The 19346-nt window shown below is 45.3% G+C and overlaps 1 protein-coding gene across 1 annotated transcript in view; it reads left to right on the top strand.

Annotated features, from left to right (window-relative positions):
* Window positions 1-19346, top strand: part of LOC147124903 (dedicator of cytokinesis protein 11-like) — a 458563-nt gene that overhangs the window by 234407 nt on the left and 204810 nt on the right. Inside the window, exons 27-31 of the mRNA XM_085994653.1 lie at window positions 1198-1272; window positions 2373-2519; window positions 3612-3695; window positions 15188-15299; window positions 16918-17096. Coding sequence (XP_085850779.1) covers window positions 1198-1272; window positions 2373-2519; window positions 3612-3695; window positions 15188-15299; window positions 16918-17096 — 597 coding nt within the window. The remainder of the gene's footprint in view (window positions 1-1197; window positions 1273-2372; window positions 2520-3611; window positions 3696-15187; window positions 15300-16917; window positions 17097-19346) is intronic.

Here is a 19346-nt window from a genome sequence, read left to right as displayed (position 1 = left end):
AGAGTGCTACCACTGAGCCAAGATTGACATGATTGCAATCAACTGAGACTCTGTGGGACAGTCTGCTGATCAGTGATATCATCCGGCATGGCCTGGAAACAGTGAAGCCTGATTTGGTGGGCCTGTGTGAGGAGTAGTGAACTTGACAACATTCTTGCGGGTTTTTTTTCAGTACGTTTTCCCTAGATTTTTCTTCTCTGTTTCGAAGCAAAAAGTAACTCTACTAATTTAGAATATAGTTTAAAATGAAAACCACCTGTGATGGAAAATGTCAAATGCGACAGTGCCCCTGAAATACCAGGGTGACGGGCATCACCCTGTAGGTTAATGAGAGGACATTCTGGAATATTCCTAGTACCTTTATTTGCTCATTTTTTGCGGCCAGATCAAGACCCAGTGCTGCTGTTTGCTCTCTGCGTTTCTTGTGCAAACTATTGTGATGTAATAAAATTCCTTTCCTTGTGCACTTGTTGCAAGGAATGGCAACTAAAGATTTTTTCTTTAACCTTTGTATTCATCCTCGGGATGTGGGTGACACTGGCAAGGCCTCTTTTATTGCCCATCCCTAGTTCCCCTGAGAGCATCAAGAGTCAGCCACAGAATGTGGGTCTGGAGTCACATGTAGGCCCAGACCGGGTAAGGGCAGCAGGTTCCCTTCCCTAGAGGACATTAGTGAACCAGTTGGGTTTTTACAACAAGCTGACAGCTTCATGGTCACTTTTACTGGTGCCAGCCCACAAATTACCTGATTTATTGAATAAGATTTCACAACTTGCCATTGGTGAGATTTGAACTCATGACCTCTGGGTTGCTAATCCAGTAGTATAACTCCGAAGCTATCATACAGTACATCTGTAGGGTTCTAAAATTGGCCTCTGCACCCCTGAGCGAGGGAAGGGAATGGTCAGCCAGGGTTCCAGTTCCTGATTGCTATGTAGTGGATGGAGGTTGGACATTGGGCGAGACCGGATTGGGCTCAGCTGTGATGGTCCCCGTAGCCAAATAGCCTGCTAGCTACATTCCCATGAAGAGTGCCCATTTTGGAGAGCTGCAAGTACCTGTGAAACCAAGTGGTAGGAGCTACTGACATCCAGAGAGAGGGAGGAAGAGGAAACGGTGACTGAAGAATGATGTGTTGTCATATTTTCAGTGAGAGCAAACACTTCGCTGAGTATTTCTTTTTCTATTATTTTCCAGCATTCCTGGTTTTTCTTTGACCTGTTGATAAAGTCAATGACCCAGTATCTGATCGAGACGAACAAGATCTCAAAGGTAAGTCAGATCTCTTCATCTTCTAGCTAACCAGGGATTGCTCCATATACTCGGGGGACAGTCATATTTTTGATGAAGGGTCCACACAGTGCACAACCTCAAATGGTAAAAAAAAAATAGTTTTGGAAAAGTTCTTGTGATAATAGTGACATTCTCCATGTTGAGTCTTTCCCTGCTAGTATCAGGAACCGCCATTTCCAGGAGACCGTGCTTTATGGTATGTGGCGTGTAATCTGGTGACGACATCCTGTAGATGGCCAATATTTGGCACTTTGATACAACGTTTAGGAACTTGGGTTACACGTCAATGAGGCCAATGGGAGCCTGGGTTTTATATACAGGAGCCATGAATACAGCAAAGGGAGGTGATGCTGAATCTGTACACTGTAGTGTATGTAACCGTTCCACCTTTAAGAGAACTATTTTAAGGGTTGCACTATTTTGTCTTGGCTGCTGTATACTGTAATACCGGTGGTGACCACACCGGTATATAAGTGCTGTGCAATGATTTATTGGGCAGTTCCGCCCTGACCTTCGACTAGTAAAGACCTGTTAAATTTTACTCTTGTGGTCTGTGTAGTAATTCTCAATATACACACACAGACTTAACATACACGACGTTGAATAAGTCACAGTTGGTGTACTATGTGCAGTTTGGGGCATCCCATTTATTGAAAGGATTTTGGAACCAAGGAAGAGATGCAATGTAGATTCACTAGCACGATACCAGGGATGAGCAGGGTATACTTAGAATGAGAGACTGGTCCTTCAGTCACTCCTGTCTTTATCTTGTACATACATAAAAGGAAGGAAAGAAAGACTTGCATTTCTGTAGCACCTTTCATGGCCTCAGGACGTCCCAAAGCACTTGAAGTGTAGTCACTGTTGTAAACGTAGGAGACGTCCAGCAGTAAATCTGCTCCTGTGTACTTCAAGATACTTTAGTGTGATTAAAAGCAGATAAAGGAATCATCTTAAATGCCTGAGTAATTAATTTATCTTTAATACAAACTGTCTCTTGAAAACCAACCTTTGGCTGCGCTCCCATGCCTGTTATGGTCCATCTTCTCACTGTAAAGCGTGTGTTGATCTGTTTTCAGCTTCCCAGGAGCCAGAGATTCACGGATTGCTGCCACCATGCAGTGCACTCACTACTCCTTGCCATTATTCCTCACATTAACCTGAGGTATGCGGAAATTCCAGAGGAATCCAGGAGTGCAAACATCAGCTGGGCTCATTTCATGAAGGTCAGTAGAGGGGGAATCAATTTTTGTTGTAACTGAATAAAAATTAACTCGATTGAAACCTACTGAATTGTACCAGAATGCCTATCAATGAAGGTGCTCATGGAACTGGAGATTAAGCCCTCCTGTATGTCGTGATGGCTCCACATCTGACTCTCCGCAGGCGAGTATTGAGTGCTTCTTTCTTTAAGTATATCAGCATTTGTTATTTTCACTTAACGTTTTACAAGATCAGAAGATACTTATGGATGAGAAAGGCCATTCAGCCCATCTTCATTTATTCACTTGAAACAACCTTACACTCTTCCCCAAACTCCCACTCCCCTTGCCCCAGTGCTCCATCGAATTGCTTTCTTAAATGATTCTAGGGTTTTTGCCTCTGGCACTGACCCTGGGAGTCCATTCCGTGTGTTGCTCACTCTCTGCCTGACATATCCTCCTGATATCGGTCCCAAAGTTGCCTTTGACTAGTTTGAACCTGTGTTCCCATGTTGTACTCTGACCATTAGAGTACAGGCCCAAGAAATAGCTAACATCGAGTTGCCAACTCTCCAGGGTTGCCCTGGAGTCTGCAGGGATTGAAGAATAACCTCCTCGATGCTGCTGCAAGCAAAACCCAGGAGAAAAAAAAATGGTATTTTGTTTTCATTTTCTTTGAACACCTTTGTTTATCAGATATAAAAATATTGGAGGTGTGAAAAAAGGCTGCTTGACGAGGTGTGGTGGTTGGAGGTGGGAGGTCATGTGATGAATCCTCCAGGAATCCGTCCAACCAGCGATGCCAACTGTAAACGGGTCCAATTCCGGATCTTCTGGCGAAGCTGTTAAACCTCCCCATATAACAGAAGGCTGAGGAGATGCTGCAAGTTTAGCCTTTGGCTCCTTCTTCAGAGGCCCATCCCTTCCAGCAGAGCCCCTTCACAGGGCTAAAAATGGGTCCAGGGAGCTCGGAGGAAGCTGAACCATGCTGGGCCCACCTGCTGCCACACCCCAACACTATCAGTCCGAGGTTCATGGTGCAGTAATAAATCATATGGTGAAAATCTAAATGGGTGATCACGTGTCTTAATAATTCATATGTTCTTAATTCAACAGCGGTGTTTGACACTCATGGACAGAGGGTTTATCTTCAACCGAATAAATGACTACATCAGCTGTTTCTCTCCCAAAGACCCAAAGGTGAGACTTTCTCTTCAATGCCAATATCCTTATCACCAAAATAGTCATTATAGCTGTCTGCATTACTCAGTCCTTAAGGCTTGCATTTATATGGCACCTTTCAGGACCTCAGGACGTCTCAAAGTGCTTTTCAGCCAAATAAGTACTTTTGAAGTGTGTAGTCACTGTTGTAATTTAAGAAACATGGCAGCCAATGTGCGCACAGCAAGCTCCCACAAACAGCAGTAAGATAATGGACCAGATAATCTGTTTTTAGGTGTTGGTTGAGGAATAAATATTGGCCAGGACACTAGATCTTTTACGTCCGCCTGAGAGGGCAGATGGGACCTTGGTTTAACGTCACATCCGAAAGACAGCACCTCTAACAGTGCAGCACTCCCTCAGTACTGCACTGGAGTCTCAGTCTAGGATTACGTGCTCAAGTCTCTGGACTGGGACTCAAACCTCACGACCTCCTGACTCAGAGGTGAGAGTGCCACCACTGAGCCAACGCTGACACTTGTAGTCAGTAAGGAGCAGAGTTTGGACACTGATGGACAGAGGTTTTATCGTCAACCTAATAAACGACTACATCAGCTGTTTCTCTCCCAAAGATGAGACTTTCTCTTCACTGCCAATACTCACTGAAGGAAACGCATGTGTTCCCCAAGGGCTGTCCAGTGAGTGAGCCTTACAGATCAGGAAGACACAGGTTCGATTCCCCCATTCTCACCTGGTGATGAGGGTCCACGTACACAAACATCTGCAGCCAAAACCTCTTTTCTTTTTATCATCCCTCTTCTCTTTTCCACTCTTGTCCTCCTTGGCGTTGAAGTTATGATTCATCCACTCGTTAACATGCTTGTGTAAGATTATATACTTTTTTTACTTTAAAATTTCATAGTAGAGGGAGTGTAATTGATTGCCCTGCGATTACATTTTATCCCCCCCCCCCCCCACTTCACTTGTTGTTTTTTTTTATTCATTCAGGGGGTGTTGACGTCACTTGCAAGGCCAGTGTTTATTGCCCATCCCTAATTGCCCTTGAGCCTTATTGAACTGCTGCAGTCCGTATAGTGAAGGTACTCCCACAGTGTTGTTAGGGAGGGAGTTCCAGGATTTTGACCCAGCGACGATGAAGGATCGGCAATATCCTTCCAAGTCAGGATGGTGTATGACTTGGAGGGGAACTTGGAGGTGGTGGTGTTCCCATGCGCCTGCTGCCCTTGTCCTTCTAGGTGGAAGAGGTCGCAGGTTTGGGAGGTGCTGCTGAAGAAGCCTTGGCAAGTTGCTGCAGTGCATCTTATAGATGGTACACACTGCAGCTACGGTATGCTGGTGGTGGAGGGAGGGAATATTTAAGGTGGTGGATGGGGTGCCAATCAAGCGGGCTGCTTTGTCCTGGATGGTGTCGAGCTTCTTGAGTGGTGTTGGAGCTGCACTCATCCAGGCAAGTGGAGAGTATTCCATCACACTCCTTACTTGTGCCTTGTAGATGGTGGAAAGGCTTTGGGGAGTCAGGAGGTGAGACACTTACTGCAGAATACAGCCTCTGACCTGTTCTTATTGCCACAGTATTTATGTGGCTGGTCCAATTAAGTCTCTGATCAATGGTGACCCTCAGGATGTTGATGGTGGGGGATTCGGTGATAGTAATGCCGTTGAATGTCATGGGGTGGTGATTAGACACTTGCTTGTTGGAGATAGTCATTGCCTGGCACTTGTGTGGCACGAATGTTACCTGCCACTTAACAACCCAAGCCTGAATGTCGTCCAGGTCTTGCTGCATGCGAGCATGGAATGCTTCATTATCTGAGGAGTTGTGAATGGAACTGAACACTGTGCAATCATCAGCTTACATCCCCATTTCTGACCTTATGATGGAGGGAAGGTCATCGATTAAACAACTGAAGATGGTTGGGCCTGGCTCAGTGCCCTGAGGAACTCCTGCAGCGATGTCCTGTGGCTGAGATGATTGACCTCCAACAAACACAACCATCTTCCTTTGTGCTAGGTATTACTCCAGCCAGTGGAGAGTTATCCCCCTGACTTCAATTTTACTAGGGCTTCTTGATGCCACACTCGGTCAAATGCTGCCTTGATGTCAAAGGCAGTCACTCTCACCTCACCTCTGGAATTCAGCTCTTTTGTCCATGTTTGGACCAAGGCTGTAATGAGGTCTGGAGCCGAGTGGTCCTGGCGAAACCCAAACTGAGCATCGGTGAGCAGGTTGTTGATGAGTAAGTGCCGCTTGATAGCACTGTCAATGACACCTTCCATCACTTTGCTGATGTTTGAGAATAGACTGATGGGCCGGTAATTGGCCAGGTTAGATTTGTCCTGCTTTTTGAGGATAGGACATACCTGGGCAGTTTTCCACATTGTCGGATAGATGTCAGTGTTGTAGCTGTACTAGAACAGCTTGGCTAGAGGAGCAGCTAGTTCTGGAGTACAAGTCTTCAGCATGACAGCCGGGTTGTTGTCAGGGCCCATAGCCTTTGTTGTATCCAGTGCGCTCAGTCGTTTCTTGATATCACGTGGAGTGAGTCAAATTGGCTGTGGACTGGCTTCTGTGATGGTGGAGACCTCAGGAGGAGGCCGATATGGATCATCCACTCAGCACTTCTGGCTGAAGATGGTTGCAAACGCTTCATCCTTGTCTTTTGCACTCTCGTGCTGGACTCCACCATCATTGAGGATGGGAATATCCATGGAGCCTCCTCCTCCCGTTAGTTGCTTAATGGTCCACCACCATTCACGACTGGATATGGCAGGACTGCAGAGCTTTGATCTGATCCGTTGATTATGGAATCTCTTAGTTCTGTCTATAGCATGCTGCTTCTGCTTTTTAGCATGCATGTAGTCTTGTGTTGCAGCTTCCCCAGGTTGGCACCTCATGTTTAGGTACACCTGTTGCTGCTCCCGACATGCTCTTCTACACTCCTTATTGACCCAAAGTTGGGTCCCTGGCTTGATGGTAATGGTAGAGTGAGGGATATGCTGGGCCATGAGGTTACAGATTGTGGTGGAATACAATTTTGCTGCTGCTGATGGCCCGCAGCGTCTCATGGATGCGCAGGTTTGAGCTGCTAGATCTGTTCTGAATCTATCCCATTTAGCACGGTAGTTCCACATAACGCAATGGAGGGTATCCTCAGTGTGAAGACGGAACTTCGTCTCCCCAAGGACTGTGTGGTGGTCACTGCTACCAATACTGTCATGGACAGATGCATCTGTGGCAGGTAGATTGATGAAGATGAGGTCAAGCAGGTTTTCCCCTCGTGTTGGTTCTCTCACCACCACTGTTCCCTCTAAGGTGCGCGGCCACGCACACATTCCAGAGCTCGTGCACACTTCAAATTAAATGCCGCGCAGAGAACTGGACAGTAGCTGGGGCGGGGGAGGGGTTCAATACACATGGCCCCGGGAATCCAGACAGACTCGTTTGTGAGTCTTACAACCTCAGAGCTGATCCCAATTGCAGCTCTTGAAGTGTGTGTTGCGTTGGTTGATGGGTTACTGTGTAACACCCAGAGGGGTTTGGTTTCCTCCCTTGACCTTTGACCTTTCAGCAGGAGAATTCCCCCGCGCTCTGATTCTTTGCCTTTGCAGCCTTCAGCGCCGGCTCGCGGGCTACTGGAGCTGCGCATGCGCAGCATCCAGGTGGACCACGCTTTTGTCCACTCTGTGCAGAGGTCAGGGGACCTGTTGGTGAGCAAACTCGAGGATCAAAATGGGAGGGAGAGGGCTGAAGTCTGAAATGCGTGTAGTCCATTCCCGGGGACTGAGCGGCGGCCGCACTTTGGAACAACACAGGTGGAGGTGCAGCACATGTACAATGGCCGCTGGAAGGAGGCTACAACAAACAATTTTCAGGCCCCCGGTGAAACAAAACTGAGAATTTAAAAAAAAATCAGTAAATTGTTTAAAGCCAGAAAAAAATATGGGTAAGTGATGTTGAATGTCTGGCGGTAAGTTCCAGTTAAATTTTGCCAGGTGTTGCCCCCTTTTTGAAAGAGTTTATCAGGGTTATTTAAATCATGTTATGAGAGAGGGGAAAGAGTTTGTGCCCCCGTTTGTACCTCAGAGTCTGTGAGAGACGGAGGGAACAGGAGCAGAAAAAGAGGAAACAACTTCTTGACAAAGGGTTGTGACCCGAAACGTTGACTCTATTTTCTCTCCACGGATGTTGCCTGGCCTGCTGAGCTTTTCCAGCATTTTCTGTTGTTTTCTCCAAAACTGATCCCAACTCATCACCAAGGCTGGGGATAGATAACCTCACCACCTTCTTAGGAAGCTTATCCACTTTATTCACTTTCTTATTTGAGCTCCGTTTGGAATTAGACTTTATTTTATTATTTTTTGTTATATGTTTAATGACAGCGTTGAAGAGGGAAAGAGAAATTTGGAGCAACTTCTGTCAAAGCTGCAACGAGACTTGAAAGAATTTAAAGATGTTTAATGAACTTTTCACAAAAAATGAGTGTTAAAAACACTTTCTCCCCCCTAAATTTCGAATATGATTTTGGAAGAAACAGAAACAAAAATCAATTTTCCCCTCATCAAAACAAGTTTCAACCAGGTCTTGAAGTCCAAAAGCTTTTAAAGAGGGTCTGAAATGCTTAAAACATTTTAAAATTGAAATTTCTCAATATTTGATTTTGAGTGATCGACGGAAGCGAGTAGCTTTACACAAACATGCAACCATGCTGTTGAGGAGGGGGAGGGCAGGGAGGAGTTGTAGGAGTTACATATTAATTTTATTTACTTTTTTAAAAATATCATTAAGGCATTTAGGAAGAGAAACAAAAAAGGGGAAAACACAAACCATTTTATTTTGTCTGTCATTATATAGTCCGAACAAGTCCCAGGAATAATGTAAATATAGATTTCCTCTTAAACGTTTAGTGGAGTGTTAATATAAACAAGAGTTATGCAATGATGTATAAGAATTGCAGGAAGCTACTTTAGAAGAAACTACTACTGTATTTGTTTATTGAGAAAGACACAGAAAATACTTGATTAAACTGATGATGTACAATTTCAATTTGGTATAAATGTTTGAAATAGGAGATTAAAAATTGAGAGTACAATGAAGTTTGTTTTCCACTATTTAATTGGGAAGTACCTAAAATAATTCAACACTTTTCATGATAAGAGCAGGGATTAATATTGTGGAGAATGTTTGAGAGAAAAATATTAGAAGTGAAATTCGTAAATTAACATCTTTACGTCAACATATTAGTAAACATTTCCAAGTCAGTCTGATTGGTTTTTCTGTCCAGGAAGAAAGATGAATGTTTATTTCTGTTAAATCATAGCTTTTCCTGCTTTTTGCTTTTAATTCGGTGATGCAAATTGTGTACGTGGTTTTCTGCACTTGTGAATAAGTGCTGCATTTCTGACATGTTACATGGAGGACGTGCTGGATCAAGAAGACAACGTTTATTAATGGAAGTGATTGAAGTTGGAAATATGGATACCCATTTTTGTTCAATTGTTCAATTCTTTTTAATACTGTGAACTAAAGAACTACAGCCCTTTATACTTGTTGGTTGTCTGGTTGCATCGTGATTAATATTCTAATTACTTATGTGGACATACAGCACGTCAGCGCCATAGGAAAGTTGCTGCTCCTGCTGCTTGTGCAGCCACTGCAATAGCGACATGAGGGATGGGCTAATACTTTGAAAACTTTAAAATTAATACAAATTGCATGAATAGATATGACTCTTTCAGCTCACCTTGGGCTTTTGGATTGTTTTTCAATGCATAACCATGTAACTGAGTGATGTTTCTGAAGTGTTAACGCATTATTATGCAGTTCTTTTATATCTCAGTCTTTTCTGACCAGTAATATTTTATTAAATAGAGTTTGTACATGACGAACTAAAAGCTTTTAATTAATTCTACCATAAATAAACTTGCAGAATGGGCATGTAAATGACAAATACATTTCAGTATAGGTAAGTGTGAGGTGGTGCATTTTGGTAGGAGGAATAATGAGGCGATCTACTCCTTGGAAAATAAGAATCTAAATGGGGTAGAGGTGCAAAAGGATTTAGGGGTATAGATTCACAAATCATTAAAAGTAGCAATGCAGGTTAAAAAAGCCACAAAATTGCAAATGAAGCACTGGGGGTCATTTCTAGAGGAATAGAATTCAAAAGCAGAGAAGTTATGTTAAACCTGTATCGAACCTTGTCTGATTGTCTCATGATTTGAGACGGTGGGGTGGCAGTATGACATTATTAAATATAGGCTGTTAAGTGGTTGCTGTTGCTGTCGTTGTTGTAAAAGTTGTTGTTTTAAAATTTGCTCATGGATGAAAAGGTCGTGCTCAAAGGAGTTCATGGCCCGCTCAGTGCAAAAAAAAATTAGAGGGAACATTGCTCACCATCTGCCACAGGCCTAGCCTGGCAGCTATATCCTTCAGGACTCGGCCAGCTCAGTCAGCAATGGTGCTACTGAGCCACTCTTGATGGACATTGAAGTCCCCCACCCAGAGTACATTCTGTGCCCTTGCCACCCTCAGTGCTTCTTCCAAGTGGTGTTCAACATGGAGGAGTACTGATTCATCAGCTGAGGGAGGGCGGTAGATGTTAATCAGCAGGAGGTTTCCTTGCCCATGCTTCACCTGAAACCATGAGACTTCATGGGGTCCGGAGTCAATGTTGAGGACTCCCAGGGCCACTCCCTCTCGACTGTATACCACTGTGCCGATACCTCTGGTGGGACAGGACATACCCAGGGATGGTGATGGAGGAGTCTGGGACATTGGCTGAAAGGTCTGATTCTGTGAGTATGACTATGTCAGGCTGTTGCTTGACTAATCTGTGGGACAGCTCTCCCAATTTTTGGCACAAGTCCCCAGATGTTGGTGAGGAGGACTTTGCAGGGTCGACTGGGCTGCATGTGCCATTGCCGTGTCTGTAGCCGGTGCCAGGTAGTCCGTTTATTGTTTTTGTAGCGGTTTGTTACAACTGAGTGGCTTGCTAGGCCATTTCAGAGGGCAGTTAAGAGTCAACCACTTTGCTGTGGGTCTGGAGTCGCATATAGACCAGACCAGGTAAGGACGGCAGATTTCCTTCTCTAAAGGACATTAGTGAACCAGATGGGTTTTTACAACAATCCGATAGTTTCATGGTTACCATTAATGATACTAGCTTTTTATTCCAGATTTATTTAATTAACTGAATTAAATTCCCCAGCTGCTTTGGTGGGATTTGAACTCATGTCTCTGAATCATTAGTACAAGCTTCTGTCCTGTCGTCCAGTACTAGTCCAGTAACATAACCACTATGCTACCGTTCTCTATATTGGTAAGTGCCGCTCGATAACACTGTCAACAACACCTTCCATCACTTTGTTGGTGATTGAGAGGAGACTGATGGGGCGGTAATTGGCCAGATTGGATTTGTCCTGCTTTTTGTGGACGGGACATACCTGGGCAGTTTTTCCACATTGTCGGGTAGATGCCAGCATTGTAGCTGTACTGGAACAGCTTGGCTAGAGGCACGGCTAGCTCTGGAGCACAAGTCTTCAGCACGACAGCTGGGATGTTGTCGGGGCCCATAGCCTTTGCTGTATCCAATGCACTCAGCCATTTCTTGATATCTCGTGGAGTGAATCGAATTGACTGAAGTATAGCTTCTGTGATGGTCGGGACCTCAGGAGGAGGCCGAGATGGATCATACATTCTGCACTTCTGGTTGAAGATAGTTGCAAATGCTTCAGCCTTGTCTTTTGCCGGGAATGCACCAGTGTCCTGTGTTCCCATGGCACTAAATATGGGGAAATAGGAAGAAAGACTTGCATTTATATAGCAACTTTCATGACCTCAGGACGTCCCAAAACACTTCACAACCAATGAAGTACTTTTGAAGTGTAGTCATTGTTGTAATGTAGGGAATGCAGCAGTCAATTTGTACACAGCAAAGTTCCACAAGCAGCAATGAGTTAAATGACCAGATAATGTGTTGTAATGAAATAACAACAGAAAACGCTGGGAAAACTCAGCAGGCCAGGGCGGCATCCGTGGAGAGAGAAACGGAGTTAACGTTTCAGGTCGAAGACCCTCCGTCAGAACTGGGAAAAAAAGCAGGAAAAGGAATAGATTTTAAAGCAAGTGGGGGCTGGGAAAAGGGGGAGGGGATGAAAGAACAACAGGGAAGGTCAGTGATAGGATAGAAAGCAGGAGAGATTGAGAGACATTAAGAGATATTCAAGGAACAAAGGATGGCTCTGGATGAAGTGTGCATGGCCCTGGCAGAATGAAGGACAGCTGCCATGTGGGAGGGAAGAAAAAGCCCAGACGAAAGCGTGGATTAAAAAGGGGCCGAGGTTATGATCTGAAATTGTTGAACTCTGAGTCCAGAGTGCTGCAGAGTGCCTAATTGAAAGATGAGGTGCTGTTCCTCGAACTTACGCTGAGCGTCCGTGGAACAATGCAAGAGGCCGAGGACGGTGAGGTCCGAGTGGGAATGGGGCGGTGAATTAAAGTGACAGGCCACCGGGAGCTCGGGGTCCACCTTACGGACTGAATGGAGGTGTTCCGCAAAGCGGTCACCCAATCTGCGTTTGGTCTCCCCAATGTAGAGGAGACCACATTGTGAGCAGCAAATACAGTATACTAGATTGCAGGAAGTACAAGTAAATCGCTGTTTCACCTGGAAGGGGTGTTTGGGGCCCTGGACAGTGGGAAGGGGGGAGGTATAGGGGCAGGTGTTGCATCTCCTACGCTTGCATGGGAAGGTGCCGGGCGAAGGGGAAGGGGTGCTGGGGGTGATAGAGGAGTGGACTAAGGTGTCGCAGAGGGAGCCAGTGTTTTAATGATGTTGGTTGAGGAATAAGTAATTGCCAGGACACCAGGAGAACTCCCCTGCTCCTTTGAATAGTGGTCGTGGGATCGTTTATGTCCACCCGAGATGGCAGGCGGGGCCTCGGTTTAATGTCTCATCCTAAAGGCGGCACAGAGGATGCATTTGTTAGTACGTGTGGAAGTGTAAATAAAATGGCCAACGAACTGGCTAACAAAATGGCTTCGCATAAGGAATGAATTGCATTTCGGAAAGGGAGCAAAGAGGAACTTCAGCTTCGCAAAATGCAAGCATAGCAGAATTGGCAGTTTTGCAAACTCAATAAGAAGGAAGAGGGACACCTGCTCTTTGACCTGTGGTTTAGTATTAAAGAACAATAAAGGCCACGAGGGCTTGACTGCTAGATAGAAGATTGAATCATTGCAGGATATGGTTAACTAGCTATTGTACGGCATCCAATCGCGATTCGGCACCTCAGAAAGGCATACGCTGCAGTAAGACAAGACAGGAACTTGTGATTCAGATGGAATTGAAAGAATAGGCTTTGTTTAATGTAAGTTGTTTTTTGAGAAATTAGTGTTGCTAAACCAATGATGTAATATCCACATATTATCTGGAACTTGTTTACTCCAATGTATAAATATGAGCCTCTTGTAAGCATAGAAACGTAGAAGATAGGAGCAGGAGTAGGCCATTCGGCCCTTCGAGCCTGCTCCGCCATTCAATGAGATCATGGCTGATCATCCAAATTCAGTACCCTGTCCCTGCCTTCTCCCCATATCCCTTGATCCCTTTAGCCTCAAGAAATATATCCAACTCTTTCTTGAATATATTTAATGAACTGGCCTCCACTGCCCTCTGTGGCAGAGAATTCCACAGGTTCACCACTCTCTGGGTGAAGAAATTCCTCCTCATTTCAGTCCTAAATGGCTTACTCCTTATCCTTAGACTATGACCCTGGTTCTGGACTCCCCGGCCATCAGAAACATCCTTTCTGCATCTAGTCTGTCCAGACCTGACAGAATTTTATAGGTTTCGATGAGATCCCCTCTCAATCTTCTAAACTCCAGTGAGTATAAGCCCAATCGACACAATCTCTCCTCGTACGTCATTCCTGTCATCCCAGGTATCAGCCTGGTGAATGTTCGCTGCACTCCCTCCATGGCAAGAACGTCCTTCCTCAGGTAAGGCGACCAAAACTGCACACAATTCTCAAGGTGCAGTCTCACCAAGGCCAAGGTTCGTTGAAGTTGTAGTATCGACCTTTGATTGTACTGCTCTTCCCTTGTGACAAGTAATATAGTATGGTTTGCCAGTTACTGTGGCCTAGAAATTCATTAGGGCGCTGCCAGCTTTGCGCCCAGTTAACGCCTAAAGGGTGATTTTGCGCCAAAAATGAGTTTGCGCAGATATTCAGCGCAGCGGTATTGGCGGCGGTAGCCGTTAGCGCTGCGCCGGCACCGATGACGTCATCGGCGTGCGCAGTGCCCCGGTACCGCCCCGAAACCGCGCCGATCCCCATATTTAGTTGCGGCTGCCTCCTCCAAAGCGGCCGCAAACAGCGACCAGAAAACGGGGCCGTCCTGCTGCCTTAGTGGGGCGCTTTAAAGCGGAAGGTGCGGCCAAGCAGCCGCCTGCCCGCACCTCCTCCACCCCCCCCTCCCCGCCCCCCCCCCCCCCGCGGCATTGCCGGCTGCTTTCCGCGAGCCCGGCACTTCTCCGTGGTGCCGGGCTCATTTGCCGGCACTATCCAGCGGCGATCTCCCCGTTGCAGGCAGCTCCCCCTTAAGAGAAGGAGGAGGCCTGCAGTACCGCAGCCTGCCGCTGCGCAGCGCCTGGCGCAGCGGCGCCAAGAGCGCTGATATTCAGTGTCAGCGCACCAAGCGGAGGCGGGCACACCCTGGTATAGCGCCCGCTTCCGAATTGGGGCGCTAACAATGAATATCTGACGATCGCTATAGGCTTCCCGCCCAGCGCTTACTTTTGGGCGCTAGGCAGCTGGCGGGGCCATAGTGAACTTCTAGGCCTGTGTGTCTGAGTCTTGCTCGAACTTCGACATACGTCAAAAAATATATTGGAGAAAGACTTACGTTGATACAGCGACCTCAGACTGTCCCAAAGCCCATTACAACACTTTGAAGTGTAGTCGCTGTTGTAATTCCATGGCATCTTTCACGTCCACCTGAGAGGGCAGACATTTAACATTTCATGTGAAAACCAGCACCTCCAGCAGTGCAGCACTCCCTCAGTGCTGCCAGCCTGGATTCTATGCACAATCCCTGAAGTGGACCCACAACCTTCTAGCTCAGAGGCGAGAGAATGCTACCACTGAACTAAGGCTGACATCTTCAAGGCTACATTGCAACGGTTCATCCTGCATCAGCTGCAGTTTGTTCCTGATAACTCAAAGACATTTTTTGTGTTAAGTTTAAATTATCCAATAATTTGTTTGGCATCACTAAGAGAAATAGACTGTGTAACAAATTCCAGCACACACACACTACAGTCAACACACCAGCATTACAGGGAAGTCTCCAGAGACAGTCGACATTGCCCCTTTAAACAAGAGCAGCAGTAATGTCAGAATAAATGCAGGGCCATGAAGTTTAACCGACTGTTTCATCTCTAAAAATGGGCTGTTAATGGGTTTGTTTGCTCTCTAATGCTCATCTGTCACAATCTCACTCCCAACAGGCACTCACTGAATACAAGTTGGATTTCCTGCAAATAATCTGCAATCACGAGCACTTCATCCCTCTGAATTTGCCGATGTCCTTTGCGAAAAGCAGACTGCAGCGGATCCAAGGTGCAGTAACAATGATCACCATTAACTCCATTCATTCTGAGAGCTGTGTTTCTGATCATTATTCTGCAGCGAAGAAAGAACTTTGGTTTAAATCTACAGCACCTGTCTCTTCTGTGTGTTAGAACTGTGTGCGGCGCGTGTGTGTGTTTGTGTATATATTCAGTGGGTGTGTGTGTATATAAGTGTGTGTATATATTAAGCATGTGTGTATGTGTAGGCCAATTGTGATCCAGAGATATTGGGATTTAGTTTGGCAAACCCCAGGTAGGAATGGTGATTCCATTAGCCATTACTTTCATTCTGCTATCAGAATCTCTATCTATCCTCTTCCTCCTCTTGCCCTCTTCCTGCTCTTCGCCATTCTCTTCCTCCTTCTCCTCCAAATATTTTTGCCTCTGGAGGATGGAAAGAGGCCCATGAACAGAAAGGAATGGTTTGGTGACCTGTTGAACTGATGAACATCGCCTTGGATGGTTGAAAAGTCTCAGTTGGAGTCATCAATCTTGAAGCTGCCGTTGAGGAAACGAGTGAAGACAGGCCCAGGATCGAAATTCTTGATGGGTCTATTCAGCTTTGACTCACAGAGTAGAATCTTATAAATCATAGCAGACTGACCCCAGGCAACAGAGGGATGAAGTGAAGTGTAAATACTGCAGTGGGTGTCTGTGCTGCTTCTAGTCTTGTTGATGCTGGCCTGGTGTAATGAGAGGTGAATCTGCACCAATGCAGTGTGACACAGCATTAGCTTTTCTAGTGGCTATCAATTGCTCTCTCTGTCACTCAACACATCTGCCTGTGCGTTAGTGTTAAATATGGGGGATAGTTTTGTCTGAAGCCAGTTTTACCTCAGTAGTGGAACTCAGACACACACTTGCACCAAGCGTGTTAAGTTTCTCCAATGGTTAACTTACACGGAGCAGCGTAATTGGATCGGACAATATGGGGAAAGGGGCAATTTGAAGGCACAGCTCTCCACTCATTAACTTTAAAGATAGGTTGGATTTATTAACGGTTCCTGGTGATTGGGTGAAATCCGTCTGTTGTGTTTCTTTCTGCAGTCCCAAATTCCTGGGATTAAAGGTTGAGAATTCTAGGATTTCAGGGCCATCAAAATAGTGAGGACCCCAAGATTTGGGATCCCAGGATTGTAATTCCCATTCATAACACGGTAAGCCCTCTTCCCAATGTGGTTCTTGGATGCTAGTCCAACGCAGCATCCTTCACACTGTAGAGCTGCAGTTCCAAATCAGCACTAATGTTGGGAAAGTAACAAGATCGTGAGACTCGAACATTTATTCAGCGACAATTCCTTTTTGTATTTCACCACAAAGTGCTCAGCTGGCCCTTTAAGCTGAAGAAATGCAGCCAAAATCCACTGCTGAGCATTTTAGGCACCAGCTTGTAATCCAGATCCATAGGGACAACTCAGCAATCCGGCACTCGCAGTGGGAGCTGCACCCACAGGGAATCTGGGCTCTGCTGTTGTAGCCCTACCTCCGAGCCCTGCTCCTGCCCCTATTGCAAGCCCAAATCACCCCAGTAGGTGAAAGTGATTTGTTTTTTGCTCCTTTACCGTCCTTTTATTAAAATGAGGCATGTCCGCATGTCTTCCATGCAGATCTGCAACTGGAGTACGCGCTCAATGATGATTTCTGCAAGAATCACTTCCTGGTGGGACTTCTGCTGAGGGAACTCGCCATGGCATTGAATGAGACGCGAGACATCCGGCATGCAGCTATTGCTATCGTCAAGAGCCTGATGATGAAGCACACGTTTGATGCCCGATATCAACACAAGGTACGAGGACGCCAGTTCTTTTCACTAACCAATCTGCCGTTGAAGGGGCATTTAGCCTCCACACAGCAGACAGAGAAAGCCACTCTCAAATTGGCCGTGGGTGTCAGGACTGTGCTTACACTGTGATAAGGAATCTACACTTTGGGCTTTCTCCTTTCGAGCTCTGGGTGTAACGAGGATTCTGTTCACGAGGAGGGGATTCACTTCACTTTCGTGCCAACTTTAGTGCAGCAGGTAGTTGGTACACAAATGCTCACCAAAACTCCTGCACATGATATGTCTTGCACAATATGTGATATGTATTCAGCCACACTAAATAGTGCTGTATTTTTATTTATATATCTAGATATTATTAAAAATCCCATGTAGGGTGTGCTCTTCCTGTCTACCGACCTCAGTTCCTGTTGTCACGATTTTTGGTCACTGCTTTCAGTCAACATTTCCCATTGTAAATTGCTGATGAAGGGTTCGACCCAAAATGTTGACTCTGTTTCTCCAATCCTCAATGCTGCCTGACCTGCTGTGTGTTTCCAGCACTTTTTGTTGTTATTTCCCATTGTAAGTTGCTATGTCAACATTTCCCATTGTAAGTTGCTATGTCAACATTTCCCATTGTAAGTTGCTATGTCAACATTTCCCATTGTAAGTTGCTATGTCAACATTTCCCATTGTAAATTGCTATGTCAACATTTCCTTTTCATTTTGCTGTCAACTGTTGCAATGTAGTTGCAGGGTCAGACCGCTAAGTGCCTCTGTGGAGCAAGTTCCTGAAGTCTTTCTGCCAACTCCATTGCCATATTGCATTTCTAAAAAGTTATTTTCTTCAATTGGCCATGAGCAACCCCACAGGCAGTTTACTCGTGTCTTAAGTAAATCACAGGCTGATAACTTATTGGCCCGTAATTTGCGGTCAGCGGCGAAGCAAAGGCATTCGTTGCTGGCCCCGAAGAAAGCTTCCCACAAAGATCTTGCGATCTCTGTGGCGAGAAGTTTGGCTTTGCCGACGTGCAGTTGAGATCAGTGTAGTTTAGTGGGAATTCCATAATGCGAGCTGCAGTGATGTCAACAAGCTGTTTCAGCAGCCAATCACAATGCAGAATTCTCACGGACCGGAACCAGGAAGTGAAGATCCTTTAGTTCTGACTTTTTAGAAATGTTACAGAGAGCAAGACAAAGATTGGTGCTCTCACATAGGGAAAAGGCAAACCCGAAATAAATATCAACAAACTTTTAAAAAGTATAATTTTTTTTTTAATTTCTTAAAAATTGTAATTTTCATCATTATGGATAAATTTGACACTCCACAAAATTAAAATTAGTTTTTCAGTGCCAGAACATTTGTTTAGCAGTCAGTACACTGTTAAAACCCTAGTTACACCTAATCCAACAAGCCTAACTTTTAATGGGATATTTAATTACCACGGAAAAGCCCAAGTTTACATCAATTTCACTGATTTCCCTGATTACACTGATTGCCGGCTATGGGGGGAGAGGGGCGCCCAATGTCGGAGCAGTGAATGACTGACCGCAACATCAGGATTTCCAGGTTTAGATCTGCATGCGCTAAATCCTGAGGTTGCGGTCAGTTTCACAGGGGTAATAACAGCAAACGCTGTTCATTTGCTGTTATTACCCACCGCAAATTACAGGCCAATGTCGTAAGGAATAATTTTTTTTTTTCTGTCGTTGTTTATTGTTACAATGATGATGATGCTCACTAGGGCAGTCTGCTCATTTATAAATGGCAAAATGTAATTCAATCAGCATTGCGTGATATACTGTTTATAAAATTACATCTGCTCAGTCTTAGATTACTAAGGTATGTTCATTATGGACAAACATTTGGGTTTCTTAGGCATTCTAAAAAAAAAGAAAGAACTTGAATTTATATTGCATCTTTCACCATCTCAGGATGTCCCAAAGTACTTTACAGCTGCCTTTGAAGTGCAGTCGCTGTTGTAAATGTAGGAAGCGTGGGAGACAGTTTGCACATAGCAAGATCCCACAAACAGCAATGTGATAATGACCAGGTAATCTCTTTCAGTGATGTTAGTTGAGGGATAAATATTGGCCAGGACACTGGGGAGAACTCCCCTGCTCTTCTTTGAAATAATGCCACGGGATCTTTTACTTGAGAGGACAGACCTCGGTTTAACATCTCATCCCAAAGACGGCACCTCTGACAGTGCAGCATTCCCTCAGTACTGCACTGGGAGTGTCTGCCTGGATTGTGTGCTCAAGTCTCTGGAG

The sequence above is a fragment of the Somniosus microcephalus genome, chromosome 1 (assembly GCF_052327205.1).
Source record: "Somniosus microcephalus isolate GS21.2 chromosome 1, FLI_Smic_1.0, whole genome shotgun sequence".
Lineage (NCBI taxonomy): Eukaryota > Metazoa > Chordata > Chondrichthyes > Squaliformes > Somniosidae > Somniosus > Somniosus microcephalus.
This window is presented reverse-complemented; position numbering and strand designations above follow the sequence as displayed.